The 16,849-nt window shown below is 41.9% G+C and overlaps 1 protein-coding gene across 2 annotated transcripts in view; it reads right to left on the reverse strand.

The window, feature by feature from the left end:
- Window positions 1–16,849, reverse strand: part of lhfpl2a (LHFPL tetraspan subfamily member 2a) — a 44,268-nt gene that overhangs the window by 4,947 nt on the left and 22,472 nt on the right. The window contains exons 1-2 of one of the 2 annotated variants that reach the window (XM_072372190.1): window positions 10,714–10,787; window positions 5,099–5,912 (exon numbers count right to left, since the gene is read on the reverse strand). In XM_072372190.1, the coding sequence (XP_072228291.1) occupies window positions 5,099–5,519 (421 nt within the window). In that variant the 5' untranslated portion in view covers window positions 5,520–5,912; window positions 10,714–10,787. Of the gene's footprint in view, window positions 1–5,098; window positions 5,913–10,713; window positions 10,788–16,849 lie in introns of those variants that run through there. The other variant, XM_072372189.1, reaches the window with a different exon arrangement.

The raw sequence follows: 16,849 nt of genomic DNA on the forward strand, positions 1-16,849 counted from the left end.
TCAATTATTCATAAACTTCTATCCCAGACAAGCATGGGGTTTGATTTGCCTCTATGGCAATGAAAAAGCTCTCTTAGACATCCAGACCTTAACCTGACCTCCATCGTTCCTGTTAACTGCTATTTCTTAATCTACAATAAGAACCAAGGAAACAATGTCTTGAAAATACTTATTATTAAAAACAAGCAATAGTCCTAATTAGCTTTCTAAGGTCTGAGATATTCCTAAAAGTTATCTGAAAGCTAAACCTCTTGGGTTTCTCCTTTCCTTTTTTCACTCTAAGATCAGCTTAAAAATATGTTGCATCTTTAGCTTTATGCCCATTTGAGATCAGTTCAACTGATTTTTGAGTGGGAGTGCCCAAATTCTTTGCAGGCCACAGTATTTCTGGTCAGCTTCAAAATGATGAGGTTAATATGAACTTTCTGACCTGAGCCATTCCTTTGTATGATCATTATGAAACAGCCAAACCTCCAGTGTAAACATAGATATCCAGGAAATGCGATCAAAGGCTTGGGAATCCCATTAGTTATTCATCATACCTGACACGTCTGCTTTCCTTCTCTCTTTCATAACACGTGTAATCTACTTTCACATTTATGCTCACTGAACAATACAGCGTAAATTCCTGTAAGAAGGTGTTATATGCTTGCTTCACTTCCAGTCTGGAGCTTAGTCATGGTCTATGGTTAAACCTGTAATAAGGCCTGGGACTCACGGCTGAAAGGAAACTTTACAGTGGGTAATAAAGGCATTCAACACCGAACGCACAAGAATCGGAGACAGTTTTACAGCTGAGTTTGTTTGGTGTGTTGTTTCTGATCCTTTTCTGCTTTAATTTGACATGAGTGACATTAAGCATGGAGGGCATTTCACTCTACGTACAGAAATTCCCTTATAGGTAGTCTAACTGATGTATAACAATCCTTTAGGGGCCCTAAAATGTGCACCAACAGGATGTAAAGTTTACCCGGCTGACCTTCAGCAGAAGTCTGTTTTAGCCATTCCGTTACGCAAATTAAACTCCAGCCGAAATCTTAAAACCACCTGAGCTTAAACTGTCCCTTGGACAGCATGTGAGACACTGTTCAGGAAGTGTGTCACAGGGGGACGCAAGAGTCCAAGGTAAAAAGTCCAAGTGACATCAGAGTATTTGAAAGTGAGATTAATTGGCTTGAAAGTCTCTCCAATGCGATGACGAGACCATCTCTGGCAACAGCATCACGATCTTCCCATATGAGGTCGATCACTTCCAAAAACATCTGCCGCCTGGATCCAGTTTTCTCATTTCCGTAGGGTCGGCACACTTTCTGGAAATAATGATTAGTAGAAAGTTGCTGTGGGAATCCTGGTGCTGGATATCAGAGAGAATGACATCATCCACCAGCCTCAGGGAAAGACGGTGGTCAAGTTGAAGCCTGTGACGCACACTGGCTGATTGGTGATAGGCAGAAAAAGAGCAAACCAAAAGGCATCAGTTTGCCTCCCATCTCTTTCTGCAGGTGGAACAAGTGAACAGGAAGAGTTATCAGAGGAGGGGTGCGCCTCCTCTGCTGTTTGAAGCTCCTCTCACCCCCTTTCCTCTTCTACATCCTTATCATCTCCACAGCAGTGTATTTCCCCACTCGCATCACTAAATCTGTACAAAAATGGCAGTTAAGGTGATGTAGCACAGTTTTGTAACTGTACTGGTGTTGGGTTTATGAGAAGATTCTACTTCTATACCTGCAGATGTTCAACACCCTCATTTGAAAACTGATTTTCAAATCACAGAAAACAACCGGAACTAGTTGTAGAAACTTTAAATCTCTACATTTTCAAGCTGCTTGAAGCAGACTTGAGTCAAATGACTCCATTTAAAAAGCAATGGGACACCTTCACTTCCAAGTAATCTTATCATGCACCCAAATTACACTCGGCTGAGGGGTAAAAATGAAGGTATATCAGCAAAATCTCAAAAACTGAAAGGAGGAAACTAAAAGATTTGACTGCCACTCTTTCACACACATCATCCAGTTAAATCCTATTCTGCTGCATCAGTTTAATGGCACCCAGGAGCACAAATTACAGCCAGCAGATGTTCATCTCCATGCATGCCATCCTAATCTTTGCACAAAGATTTGTATTTAGTTTTGCAGATTTTCTGGAAATTCTGAATTTGAGCCACTCTTGGACAGGAAATCAAGCATGTCTTCTGTTGGATGTAGAAATAGTCGTAGTTTGTTATTGACTGCAGCCATCAAGTAGGTATTTAAGACCTTTTTAAAGGTCTAGCCTTTACAAAAAAAAGTTAACTAGAATTAAATCTAGCCATCTTAATGGTAAAATCTGCATGCAAATATTCTAAATTGTAATTTAAGCATACCAAATGGCAATGTAGACCATAGTCCAAATAAAAGTAAAGGGGGAACCAGGGTCAGAGGGCTAAGTCTGGGAGTTATGGTTCCCTAGTGATTCCCATGTCTAACATCTGGTATGATGAGTTACCTTGCCAATGGGAGAGTTGTTTATATGTGAAAGCAGCTGTTTGAGCTTTCCAAAGCCAAAGTAATTCCCAGAATAAGACCCTGAATCTAGATGAGCTGAAGTGGAGATGTTGTGGATGTAAGGCAGGAGCAAAACGGATAACAAGGAGGAGGAAGTTTAAACTACTTCACCAAGCGTTGGATTGTTCGCCCACTAATAGGAAGCATGTGCTGGGTTTAGACCGTTGTGAGACTGGTTAGTTTCAATAAACTGTAATCCTCCACGTTAACTTTGAAGCTGGATTTGGCTTCCCACGTATTCGACTGCTCAAATTTGTATCCCAACGAAATAAAACAAGAAGAAGAAAAAGTTGTTGGTCTGGATGTTTCCAACTCATGTACCTTCTCTATTACAGAGCAACATACAGTACTTAAGAGTTACTTTATTAGCTCCTTTAACCCCAGAGGCTAAAGCTTAAGTAGCATTGGCAACACAACAGTTGTTGGATGAGACATATGGATAAAATGTATGAATGTAATCGGGGAACTTAAATGCCTTTCAAGTCGAGCCCCTTAATCCCCTTGAGGAGTTCTGTTGATTGATTTGCAACATAACCCACAACGGCCAGTGATATCACAGGTGGAGTTACCTTGATATGAATTGTGTGCAAAATCTCTGAAAGCTCACAAAGTGCCACATCTCTCGCCTCGACATCTAGGTCATGCAGCTACAGTCCAACAAGTGAAGAAAACGTCACAGAGCACAAGCAAAAACATGCATACGTGCTAAATAAACATTACATTAAGCTATTTAAAGCTCATTGTTAGAGGGTCTTATAAAGCCACTGTCCGTCATTCAATAGTTGGGTTTCACTGGAGGCTCAGAGCTGAGTTTACAGCTCGGCATGTCTTTCACCACCCGCCCACCTTTTCTGTTTTGGCCTGCTCCAGATAAACAGCAGCGGGGGAGGACAGCCATAATCACCGGAGGGCTGAGAGCTACAGTCTGAGGAAAGGAGGCTCAGCGAGCATGACTTCATGGCCTCCTCCCGTCCATAATTCACCACACTGCGTCAAAGTGGCCTCAGACACTGAACCACAGACAGAGGATACACACCCTTCACACATACACACAGATAGGCATGCGTACTCAGTCTCCTTTTCAGAGAGGGCTCCAGCTGACTGGGTAAATATTTGGGTGGCAGTTGCTCAAGGTGACGCCAACAACGGTCCTTTTTTCTTTAAAAAAAAAAAAAAAAGTCTGTTTTGGTAAAAGCTCGCTGACAGCTCTGCGGGAATAAAACACATAATTCTAGCAGTGGGAGTTGCGGTGCTCGTAATGAATGTGTTTAGCATAGAGCACAGCTTTTCATTTACCTGAGCGGTGGTTGCCACAGGAATCAACAGAAACAATAGGGGTTGGATGACCTTTGGTAGCTCTCTTTAAAAAGCATGAAGATATTTCACATCTAGACCAAAAAAAGCTTTTTAAATTTATATTTGAAAACATATGTTCAGAGCACAAACTTCAGAAATAGAGGGAAATATTTCGAAGTCACTCATTTGCAGAGTGCTACTGACAAGTTTGAGGCCGGCTTGCAGGTATGTACTGATGATGTGGTTGTATCCACACTTCCATGTTTGACTGAGGTTATGCTAAAATTAACGATGCTGGATATGAAAAATGAGTGCTGTTTGAACTGGATGGGGGTGAAGGTAAAGGGAAAACCAGCCACGACAGGGAGCTTAAGAGAGATCTTTTCAAAGTGGGAAGCAGGCCTTCCCAGGGGGCTCCAAACTGTTTGAGTGGAGGCTCACTGAACGAAAGAGACAAAAGGTTAGATATGGAACAAGTTAGAAAAGGGAGATCACAGAACTGCCTACATGTGTGAGATTTAACTGAAGACAGCTCATAGATACATGGGTTTTGGAGAATTTTAAGTCAAAACAACCACAGAAACACACAAGGCTACAAGAAAGACTCAAAACAACCTCAAACGCATACAAAACCACCTCAACTAAAGTGCCACAAAGTTACCACAATGAAACACAAAATGACAAAGACTATAAATGACAACAAAGCGACCTACAACTACCACAAAGGCAAACAAAATGACCCATTTACCCAAGTACCTTTGGACAGGGTCAGATGTACTTATTGTTTGAGTGATTATTGTCTTCTGAATATCAGTGTGACAAAAATATTTGTCTTTGTCTTAATTGCTATCTGAGATCAAATAAAATAATCACGAGCATCCCATAATCATGTAGGGATTGAGCTAAACTGAGGGCCCCCTGCTTTGTCTAAGGGGAGGCCCATGACTGTGAAAACTTCCGGTTGATGGAATTTGTTTTATATTTTCTGCTTTCTGTCATTTGTACAAGAAGGAGCACAAATAGCTGCATAAAGAACATTCTAGTGTTAGGCGTGGAAGTGAGAGTGTTGGTTTTGGAAAGTTGTAAGCCTGACAAGGGCTTCTGAAGCCGTTCAACCATCAACCATCACTTATCTGATCAGGAGCCCATGTCGGCTTCAATCTTCTGGAAATAGTAACTTATGAGGAGTTTATATGTCTTCAGCAGGCAGTAATCACTCTTTAGATCAGAGTTCAGCACTAAAACGTTTATCTCACCTGCGATTCCCTGCAGCAGTCCGCACACATTGAAGATGCTCTTCTTCATGATGCTTTGGAAGCACATGGTGAAGACCGAGATGAAAGCCACGGCACAGAGCAGCAGGATCCCTGCCGCCAGGAAGATGGAAGTCGCCTGCCAGAACCCGCTGGCAATCTCCCCAAAGTGAATCGCGTACGGCCCGCACAGTATTCCCCGCTGCATGTGCGGCAGTTTTATACAGCGGCCATAGATGCCTAAAGTGGGTCTGTAGGCCTCCCCGGCTGTGGTGGCCCCATGGAGGCCGAAGACGGAGTCGGGCGTGCGGGGATATCCCACCAGCCAGTCAGTGCTCATGAAGGCGATGAGCTCTCCGAACGCGGCCACAATACTCAGCAGAGTCCACAGCATGGAGCGGCAGGTGACAATAACATGGCACATGCTGACGGCGGCTCGGTGCGTCTGCTGCTTTCAACACTACTGAGAGGTGGATTCTGGGTAGACAGCCCTTAAAACACAAAGAGCTGAGGTTGCGATCCGTCTCCAGCGCAGGTGTGAGAGCGAGTGAAGCCTTCACAGGAAGGGCAAGGTGACACTGCTGCACACAAAAGGTTCACGTCAATGATTCACAGTCTGCTGCTTCCCTCTTCTCCTCACTTCTTATCTTCTGCTGGCGTCGTTACGGTGTCACAGCTGTTGTTCCTCCTCCTTCAGCTCACCCTCCTTCTGTCAGCTCGGTCTTCAGACTCTTCTGCTGCTTCCTGGTTTTTGGTGTCTACATTGTATTGAAGTTGTGTTCCCTGAGCCAGCCTGCTGGCGTCACATCAGACACACCTAAAAGATAAAACAGAGACACGCAAGGACAGGGTGAGCGCTTTGTAACTGCATGTTTCAAATGGAACTGCATGTAAAAGAGAAGCTCTAAGATGACCAGTTGTTGCTGCTGCATTTGAGGAATGAGAGGAAGAAGAGACTCGGATGGTGTAGATCTTTAATAAAGAGTCTAATGAGATGTACAGATCAGGCCACTTGGGCTGCTCTGTAATGATAAAAAAAAAGCTGAATGAGAAGCGGATGTAGACAAAAAACAAGCCTGAGGCCTCTCATCAAGCAGCCCACACAACTGACCTGGAGTCAGCCAGCAGTTGATAACACAGCGGCTGTCACATGACCACTGATAACCTCAATAACATCAACTCTGCTGAGTCAGTGACACTACAATCAGGAAGCAAGAAGTAATGTCATTCCATAAAACAATACAGACAGATCTCACACCTGGATTACTATTCTGTGAAATACTAAACCATATTTAAATAATCTACTGTTGCAATGAAAATTTGACCAACCACACTGACGATGAATAGTCAGCATTGTGAATACTTTAAGTTAATTTAGTTAAATGTTTTTAGAAAAATGTGCAAAATATTTCTTTTTGGTAAAAAAGTATTTTACTACTTATATGTATGGGAACGTTTTGCCTCATTTCCTGTAAAATCACCCATTTATTGACCTCCAAATCTCAGCGTAAAAAGTTATGGGATGACATGACTAACCGCATTTTAAAAGAAGTTTTATTCCTTATGCCAACAAGATTGGCTATGTGTATTAATTCTCCTAATTAACAATATATAATATCTAATAAGATAATTCACCTGAAGAAGGTGAAGTAAGTCTGATGGGAGATCCTGATTTGTTGAACTTTTGCACTACATATGGGGGTGCTAGCGTAAACCTAAGTTTTCCCCACAGTAATGTAAATTCATTTTACCCGTTTTCATTCATTACGTAGCTTAAGTTGACAGTAAAAAGCTGTTTTTGAGATGATGAAAATCTCAGACTCCATTATATTCTATAGGAATAAAGGCCCTCTTTATCACGGCGTCTCTACCCAAACCCTTTCAAGGATTCCCAGAAGACCTCTGGGGACTAAACAAACAAACTTTCTGTGACTTAACAAAAGTCTCAGATTTTATCTGTGAGAGACATTAACAAATGTAGGCTGAGCATACATTAAAACAGAAGCTGGAATGCCAGAGAAGATTAAACGGAGCCTATACAAGCCTTTGTGCTCGTGTTATAAATACAGCTCTGGGCCAAATCTCTTCCCTTTGAGTCTTGATTTCCCTGCTGCCTCATGGGAGTCTGTTAGTCATTCTGCAACCAGAGTTTGGCAGGGCAGCAGAGGGAGCCGGGGGCCGCTGTTGACACGTGTGCTGCCCGCACTGCGAGGTTTCCATCCCTCAGGCCCTGGTGTGCCGTCAGAGCCAGGGACGGGAGGAACCCTCGTCCCCTTGTGGTCACATCCTGAAGACTCTGACTCACTGCATGTGTGTGTGTGTGAGTAAGAGTATTACACAAACTTTGATCTTTGTCATCCTGTAGAGATATCAACAACAACCCCCCCCCCCCCCCGTTACACAGTGGACAAAATGACCCCAGTGCTGTGGTCTGCAGCAGGGTGGTGTGTGTGTGCTTGCCTGTGTGTATATGTGTGACCTAATGCTGAGTATGTTTGTGGCTGCTCTTATGAGCTCATCTGTTTCACACAATCCAAACAGCCGTCTCTGTGGAGCTGGACCAAAGTTAACTTTATGAATCACGAACGTTCTCATTGCCTCACCATGAACAGATGCAGGAACACATGGAGACTGACTAACTGCACTTTTTTAAAGACTCTTCCCACCCTACTGCACACAGACAGTTGACGTCCTCGTGGTGTTTTGATAAGACTAATGTTTGATGTTAGGACTTGAGACTAAAACGGGCCATCCGAAGGGTCAGGGTCAGACATTTGCCGGCCTGTTGCAAAGACTAATTCCTGCCTGACAGGAATATTGTTGGAAAACACACTGGAGCTGAAACAATCTGAACCAGCTGGGGGGACACAGAGCTTTGACGACCTGGATACTTAACCTTTAACCTTGCTTGGCTGCAGTGCGTTTGAATCACGTGCCAACTGGTTGCACAATACCCTACCTGTGGTTCTCAAATTCTCTGAAGATTCCTTGGAATGTGGATCTGTAGATGTGAAACAAGCCTGGTTCTATTATTGTATCTGGCATTTGTGTCAAAATGTGCCCCGACGTCTGCTCAGTGTTCCTAAACGGGCAGACTTAAGTTTCCCAAGATAGCATGAAGTCCGGTTGTCCATACATTTTAGGCTAGAGGTGGATTTATGATCTCTAATACTTTGTGAGTAAGCAGGGGGGGGAGATGGTGGATTATTCAAGGCTCGGTTTACATACAAAGAGGAGTTTTACGGCCGTCAAACTGCACCCGTCACTCAATTGGCCCCCAACACTAATCCCCATGAGTGCACATACTTAGGACACTCCCAACATCTGACACATGTATCCCCAAAGTGAAAAGGAAAGCAGTGACAGAACATAAGCAGGAGTTTGCAGCTGTTTAGTGTTGTTTTTTTCTTCATCAGTAGAACAGTGAAGATGCAGTGACTCAGCAACGGTGTTCAACTGCCATAAAACTCCAAAGAAGAAGTTATATTGTGTAGCTTGTGGGTGGAAAGTTATGCTAAAGGTGTAGTGATATGTTTGGCAATGTGGCGAAGAAGGGAGTGATCAAAAATGAGTGTTTTGAAAGCAGGTTTCTGCACACACTTATCGGAAAGCAAGAAGTAAATAAGGACATGGTATCTGTATCCCAAAAATTCAACACTTTCACAAAAAACGATTGTGAGGAGTCATAGTAGATGTCGTCACCCTTAACTAACCTCAGCCAAAACTGTAAGAAGGCCTGTCAACTTTGTGCTCCAGCTCAGAGAGAAAAGAGAGTCACTAAATCTGTGGCAGACTTATTTTGTTGTAGAGAGCCATGGCTCCTTTCATGAAGTCACAGACATGGCTAAACATGCCAAACTAAAACCCAGCTTGCCATTACAAGTAATCTGTGGAAACCAAGTGTAACAAACAGTATCTTCAATACAGAGAAGTGTCGTTCAGACACTGCAAACATGCAGCTTCTCATAATTCAGAGGCTTGCATTTCATATTGATCCCACTGGCTGGGTTTATCAAATAATTGCAGATATATTGTCATAAACCAGAGTTTCTGTAAATGTAAAGTCTGATCTGATGATCTCCAAAGTGCACACAGTTTGCCCTGTAAGTGCCAAATAATATGATCATGTATCTTACATCAATAGAGACCTTTCACAAAAAGAAAAAAAAGACAATAAGCAGCACAAGAGGAAATGTCACAGGAATACCAGAGACAATGGAGTTTATTTTCTTCATCCCACCACATGTGGAATTTGTGCCACTCCAAGCAAATACTGAGATATTCCAGTAAGAACTAGAGTAACGTCACATACAAACATTTCATGTTTGTTATCGGTATCATTGTCTCTCTGCTGACAAAATGTCATTCCTTTAAAGAGCCAAGCAAATCCCACAGAATCAAACGGTCCATTTATCAGTTAAACATGGTCTTCTCATCTCGCCCTTTCTTTGCGCCTGTTTTTAACTTACAAACTCTTTGAGGAAATGCCAAAAATCCTGACATATTGCGAAAACTTTTCTCAGCTCATCTGCCATGAAAAGCGAACCTCGTAAATAAGTGATTAATTCCCAAAAGGCTATGAATTCAATGTCCTCTAAAGCTTGATTTTTGAGTGAGAGACAAAGACAAAGACATGAAGTATGTGTGACGCGTAAATAAAGAAACCATCGCCTTTGTTAAATGAACACGAGATAAACATAAATGTCATATTCCCATAATTTCTACGTGTTTTTCTTTCATTTCATTTCTAGACTTTCAAACTGATGTTGAGTATTTCAGCTTGAACTAAACAGCCAAGCTGCTTGTAAAGGTTTGAGAGGACAACTCTTGTCCAGAGTGTCCACTCAGCTTTTCTCTTTTCAAAGCAACAAACCAGCAGGAAACGCCTTTCCACGCTACTACTGACAGGAAGCAATCTACATATCTATGGACCTGTCAGGACTAGAGTCACGCGTCACCATGGAGAGTGTTTGTTTAGTGCTGGTCGAGGGGTTAGAGAGAGTTTATTCATCAAGGCAGAGGACTAAAACTTACATCAAGAAACTGCACTTCTACCCCACACATCATTTGCCTCCTATCAACCAGTAAAGCAGCATTAAAACAAAGGGGGAAGCTTATAATCTCCAAGGATCTGTTTGAATGAGAGGCCCCTGAAGCCACTGAAAGGAAATACAGGAAGTGACGGGTCACTGAGGAGCTCACAAAACTTTTGATGAAGTATCAACATGCAGTCTTAAAATGATAAGAATAAGTGAATGAACCAGTCACTTACAATGAAAGCACAGCATCCATCTTTATCTGTATTTCACATGGACAGCAATAGTCTTGGCCTTGACATTATTTGAGGAAAATTGCAGCGTGTAATGTTAGTAATAGCTGACAATTACAAAGGGGTGCTCTGTCAGGTTTTCCACAGCAAAGGAGCAAGTCTTTCCTAACACTTCTGCACATCTGCTCAATATCCTGGAGCTCTGAGACAATACAAAGAGGCTACCATTCAGACCAAAAACACAATATTTACCTCTATTACATCAGCCAGGCAGTTCTATGAGTAAGTTTTCATCCAGGAAGCCATCTCAGTTAGTTAAACAATTAAGAAAATGAGACAAAAGTCCAACCTGTCTCCATTGGTTTGCAGAGTCCAACTCTCCTGGAGATGTGGCTTCTCTGCTCTGACTCGCCTCCTCTGCTCACACTCTGTAATGCCTCCCTCATGCCCCGACCCCTGGACCCTCCCCACATCCTTCCCCACATCCCTCCTCTCAGCCAAACAAGCCTCCTCTGATTGGCTCTCACTTTCTCGCTCTGTTTTCTTCTATCTCGGCACTCTTTCAATCAGCTCAGTCCAACACCTTCCAATCAGCTCTAATGACAAATGCTTTTTCACCTCCCCAAACTTAGAAAATTCTCCATTAAGTGCACCTCACTGGATAAGTATGTGATCTTCCTGTTGGATAAACTAAGGCTGTGGAGCAACATATGTTGCCATCCAGGCAAGGGAAAATTGTTTAATTCACCAAGATGTTGCTGATCCACACTCAGCACATATAACAAAACTTTGTAATAAACTATCCTGGATGTTAAACTGGATTGCCTGCAGTCCATATCTGTCATCCACTGAAACCGTTTGGAAATGTTTTAAATAAAAAATATATCGAATGGCGTCCCAAACTGTAGAGAAGCTGAAAATTTATATGAAGTAGAAATGGCTCTGTCATTAATACAAAAAAAAAAGAGAGATAGAGGTGGGAACCACTGGCTGATGACATCTCAGTGAATGTTCTTGTTGTGATCTGTTTTTTTTTCTTTTTATTTACCTTACTTTTTACAACTGTAAATACAAACGATAGAATATCCAAAAAGTTTTTAATCTATGTCTTAAACATATGTTTGTTTTTTTCTATTATTCTTACTAGACCAGTGCTGTGGATGAGCAACGGATGAGGAAGAAAATGATATTCTGTTTTGGAGAACAATGAACATCCTCTCCACAGCTTCCTGGCAGGACAGAGGAGCAGCTGTAGTGAGAGGCTCATCTCTCTGCGCTGCAGGACTGAGAGGTTCAGGAGGACCTTTGTCCCCGCAGCCATAAGGCTTTTTAACAGTGACTGCTGACTTTTAAGTTTTTCTCAAATGTATTTATGTGTTCATTTTTTATTATTGTTGTTGTTATTGTTCTAATATACAATAATTTTAAATATTTTCTTTTTGAAAAAAGAAAAAAATTTGAGCTACTTAAGTATTTTTCTATTCTATTCTATTCTATTCTATTCTAGACCACTTCAACGTACATGCAAAATTCAGTAAAATTCCACAATCACTGCTTGGAGGTTTTAGTCTACAACACTTTCTGTTTATATTCCCAGTCTTATCAGCAGTCGACCTCACTGTTAACAGACCCAACTCTCACACTTGATGTATGTCCTCCGAACATACAGACACGACCAGCCAGAAAGTTGACCATCAATCGTTTTGCAGACAAGAGAAACCCACAAGCTGCTGAAGCCAGGGTGAAGATGATCTGGGAGGTTTCTCATAGATGTAATGGGAGCTCAGACACAGAGCAGACCCTCACATCAAAGAGACCAGAGGATCCACATGTACGACACATGCCAGGCTAAAGCATCATTCATATAGATTCAACGGAGTGGCTGTGGTGCTCCTGTGAGCTGTTGGTCGTTCATCTTTCCTTGTCGGTCTGTACTATCATGTAGATCTAAAGAAAGACGATGACTGTGAAACAAAGCAGGACGACAACGGATAACAGATAACAGGATGGACCAAGAAATTTAACTGACCTGAACATGGAAAGCACATAAATTTGGTTCTCTGTTTTTTTATTAAAGGGATGACAGTAATGACTATTGGAAATACACTTATCCTGAGGCTGGAAACCTAAAATCCTTTTCTTTTTTTGAAAGAAAAATGCGTTTATTATGACATCATGTTTATCATCAAGTGAATAGCAGCAAGAGTTAAGAAAATGCTGCAAACCTCATCAGGTGTATCTGTTATTCAACACCTTCCAAGGCACAACAGATTAAGGTAACAGAGCCCATGCACCACCTTAAAACTCATGCAATGTCACTGCAAAGCCAACAGGGATAGGGGGGGTGGGGCAGTGAAATTATTATTTGTATAATCGTTTCTGAAACACACGTCATACTGTATTCAAGAAAATGTGAAAGTAGGAATAAAGGTAAGAGAGAGAGTAAAGGTAAAAAAGTTAAGTAATTTTTGCATAGATTTAACCTCTTTCTGCAACCAGAGGAGTCGCCCCCTGCTGGTGATGAGGGAAAATGTAAGTTTAAAGCGCTTCCACACCGGCCTCATTTTTCAGATCTGGATGCAATACTTTCATACACACTCTATAGCTTACTCAGAATTTCATACACTAACTGTATCTTAACAATGTAAAACAAAGTTACAAACACGACTGCAACACAAACCGTAAAATGTCCGTGGCAACAAAACCGTGACATGAATATTCGTTTGTGCCAAAACCCCAGATAGATAAAGTCATAAATATTGAGTCAGGAAGGAACAGATTTCATACGAGAGTAGCCAAATGCTTTATTTTGGCTCGTGTCGACTCGAGAGTCCAGGACATGCCTCGGATATCTCACTGAGGTTTTTATCTCCACATGTTTTCAATTGGAGCAGCGTCAGCATGTGTTGCATCACTCCTCCGTCCAGCCACCCGGAGGAAGCTAAGCAGGGTTAGCAGGGTGGTGGAAAGAGATGACGGGGGAGGAAAGACATATGGAAAGAGATCTCATGGAGATTCCACTTGAGGAAAATGACTACTCAGTTTGAAATTAGATGAAAATTGCTGGAGCAAAACAAACATTAAGACAAAGAGGGTGTCTGACACCTGATAGCAGATATGAATGCAAACAATGTGCCTTTATACCATTTTCATTCAAATACAGTATGTCAGGCATTTCTACACCCATAAAAAGCTCGGGTTAAGTGTAGTCTAAAATCTGACATGGAGTGACAAAAAAAAATCCACTTGTAAAATCTACTAAAATGTGCTCTTTGCAATCAGAGTAGACCGAGCCAAGGTTGAATCCCAAAGAGGGAGCTGCTATGACAATCTGGCCACTTCAAGGGCCCATCAACAGGCACATGGAGACAGATGTTTACCATGAACACACACATGAGAGAGGCCAGCATCGATTGAACCCACATGCTGGTTTAGGGCTGCATGTTGAAATGTTCAGATTCTTGCTCCAATACAAGAAATTCAAAATGAACAGGTTTTTTCATTCTTTCACAAAGGAAGCCATATTTACCAAGTGGAATGCTTTGCCAAAGCAAAACTGGTTTAAATCAAGAATTTTCTGTGCAAATGATTCAAGAACAGCTTTAATCTGACAAAAAAATGTAGGAGCCAGTCCTTCAGTTTAAAATTATTTTGAAGTTAAATTTCCCACTCCTACACCCTGCACCATCTCAATGTCATGTTGAGCGGTGCTGACAGGAGCAGGCTTCATTGTTAAACCTTTTTATCTCGTACATTTTCCCTCACAACCTCGGGAGAGACGGATCTATTTCCTCTACGAGGTCCTGCCACATCATTTTTATGTATTACGCTCTTGTCAGCAATACATGTCATTCATCATATCTGTGTGGGGGTGTTATTATCTCTGCAGCATATTTGTTAATTTATGACCTTACAGGGGAGTGCGGCCAGAACACAAACACACGGATGTGTTGAAGGTGAGGAAATCCCAACACTGAGGTCCGGAGGGGGGGAATTAAGACGGGAGCGTGGGAAACTCAGACGTAGGAAAAAGGAATAATGGCGTAGAGGCCTGAGTGTTGATCACAACTACAGCTTGAGGCCTGCGGGGAGTACACCTGCCAGAGGCCAGAGGTGTGGCGTTAACATGTCAGCCACAGAGGTGCCGACAACGAAGAACACCTCTGACTCCGAGAAAAAGTTGGAGGAAGTGTGGTGAAACAGGCAACATGAGCGGAAAAGGCAAACAATCTCATCTATCCCAAGAGTCTTCTTTTACACTAAATACTTACATAGAACATAATAAAAACACTGTTCAGCAGTGTACACATGAGCATATGTGGATCTAGGCACACAAAACCTGCACACATCTCTTTGATCTCTGGGTGAGTGGTCACTGTTCCCCCCTGGAAACATCTGTTTATGCAATCTGACCGACTGTATGTCGGTCTGGTTGAGGGCTGAGACGGAACAGGAGTCACTCTGGTAGGAGAGACGGGGTAATTCTTCAGTTGTGCCTCAGTGGAGGAAGGCCAACAATCCCTCATCTTCTCATACTGACCATAACACACGTCGTATGGGAAGCCCAAGCAGGAAAGTGATGAAAAACAAAGACCATCAGACCTATCAGAGCTTGGCCTCAAAGTGGGTGGCCCGCCGGGCCATGACAGACAGAGGGGGTCTCACTGGCTCCTTGTGATGAGATTATTCTGTTCTGTTTCCTACAGCAGGCAGCTTTTTTGCCTCTTCTCTGACTCTATCTGTATGGCATCTCTTAGCAGCTAAATATCAACTGTTGAGCTGAGGGTTGATGGAGGCTGAGGAGCAGCAACAAAACATGAATAACATCCATCGCAGTGCTGGCACAACAAAGCATAAAAACCAGAGCAACAATGACTACTGTTTGTCGCGTGGAAACCAAAACAGAGGACCGGTGAGACCAATCAGAGACCACTTCAAACAAATTTCCAGTGTTTTATTTGTAACTCTGAGGGGAACATTTCTCATTTTTCAAAAACATACTTGAGCAAAGTCGTGTGTTTTCAATTATAGGTTCACACCGAATTGGGTGACACTTTTTTTTTTTTTTACCCGCTACAGCCATGGCTTTTCAAAAAGAGAGTCAAGATGAAATATAATGCATTTGACATTTCATATAAGGCCAGAATTTCACTTTATCTGCAAAAGAAAAAATAAATAAATAAATCAGGAAATTAGCATTGTCATCGTGAGCCTGGTAGCATGCTGGCATTAGCATTTAGATCAATAATGACAACACTTATTAAATAAATAAAAAACTTCACTAAATGGCTAAGTACATGAGTTAAACAAAGAAGATATGCTGGAAATTTCTGAGTTATTTGGAGGCATACTCTTTCACTTTGGTCTTAGCTGGTCCGCCCACATCCCCCCTGCCTCCAGAGTTTAGGTATGCTTTGCTAGGCTAACATCTTTGAACTGTATCTCCATAATTTAAACTGGCTATGTGACATTATTATGCAGAGGTCATTGGGGTCATCAGTGGCATTTCTGGGATAATGTGCAAAGGCTAAGAGTTGCAAAAGTTGAGCAACAGTCAGGAAAAAGCATCAGCCATATCAAGTTTGCTAACATTAGCCGACATAAGCTAATGAGAATACCAGACCAAACTATTGTGAATCTGCTTCCTTTAAGTGTTGTGAGCATTTAGTTGGTAGATTTATTGTGGGCTGATGATTGTTAATCATGTTTCTAGGCTATGGTTGTGTTGTATTTTCATACTTTTCTTTACTACAGTGCCTTTATCTGTGATGCCAGATCTTGCACCCCTACTCATAAGGATACAATTAATGTTTTTTTGGGTTTTTTTCAGAGGTCAATTGGTAGAATGTTAACTTCTGTAGGAAGGAGACTTAGCTGGAAAGATTCTTAACATGGTGTTGACTTAAACTGATACAGTACAATAAAACGATATTATCACTGAAGCGCTACATCAAACAGTCCTTTTGGCCGTGGTCTGTCACGAATGTGTCAGAGTTACACATTGACACAACCTAACTGAACCCATGCACCAGTAGACCAGGGAATACCCTGTCCTGCAGGGTGAAATTATGTTTTTGTTGAAGTGTTTTGGCCTTGGAGATCTTTGAAGTACCTGTATGGTTGTTCTTTGAACCTTTACAATGATTCTTGTAGGTTTAATATGAGTGAAGATTCAGCTTTTAAGACTTGCGAGATTTCTTCCCTAAAATTTGTTTAGAGTAAATAATGGTGAAAAGCCAAAGTAAAATAAGAGAAGATTTCTGTAGCCTTCTTGAAACAACAATGTGAATTCCCCCCTGGGGGTGAATAAAGTATCTATCTAGATGCCTTCTTCAAATTTCTGCGGTCTGAAGATGAAGATCGTGGGAGAGAGGTGGTAGCTGGGCCTTTCCTCTTGGACGGTCCTATTTCTTGTGTATATGAGGACTTTCGAGGTTTGCTCTTTCGGAACCAAAATCAAGTTTATAAATTGCCTGAAATGGTAT

This window comes from Leuresthes tenuis, unplaced genomic scaffold, assembly GCF_036924035.1.
Source record: "Leuresthes tenuis unplaced genomic scaffold, fLeuTen1.0.hap1 SCAF_19, whole genome shotgun sequence".
NCBI lineage: Eukaryota > Metazoa > Chordata > Actinopteri > Atheriniformes > Atherinopsidae > Leuresthes > Leuresthes tenuis.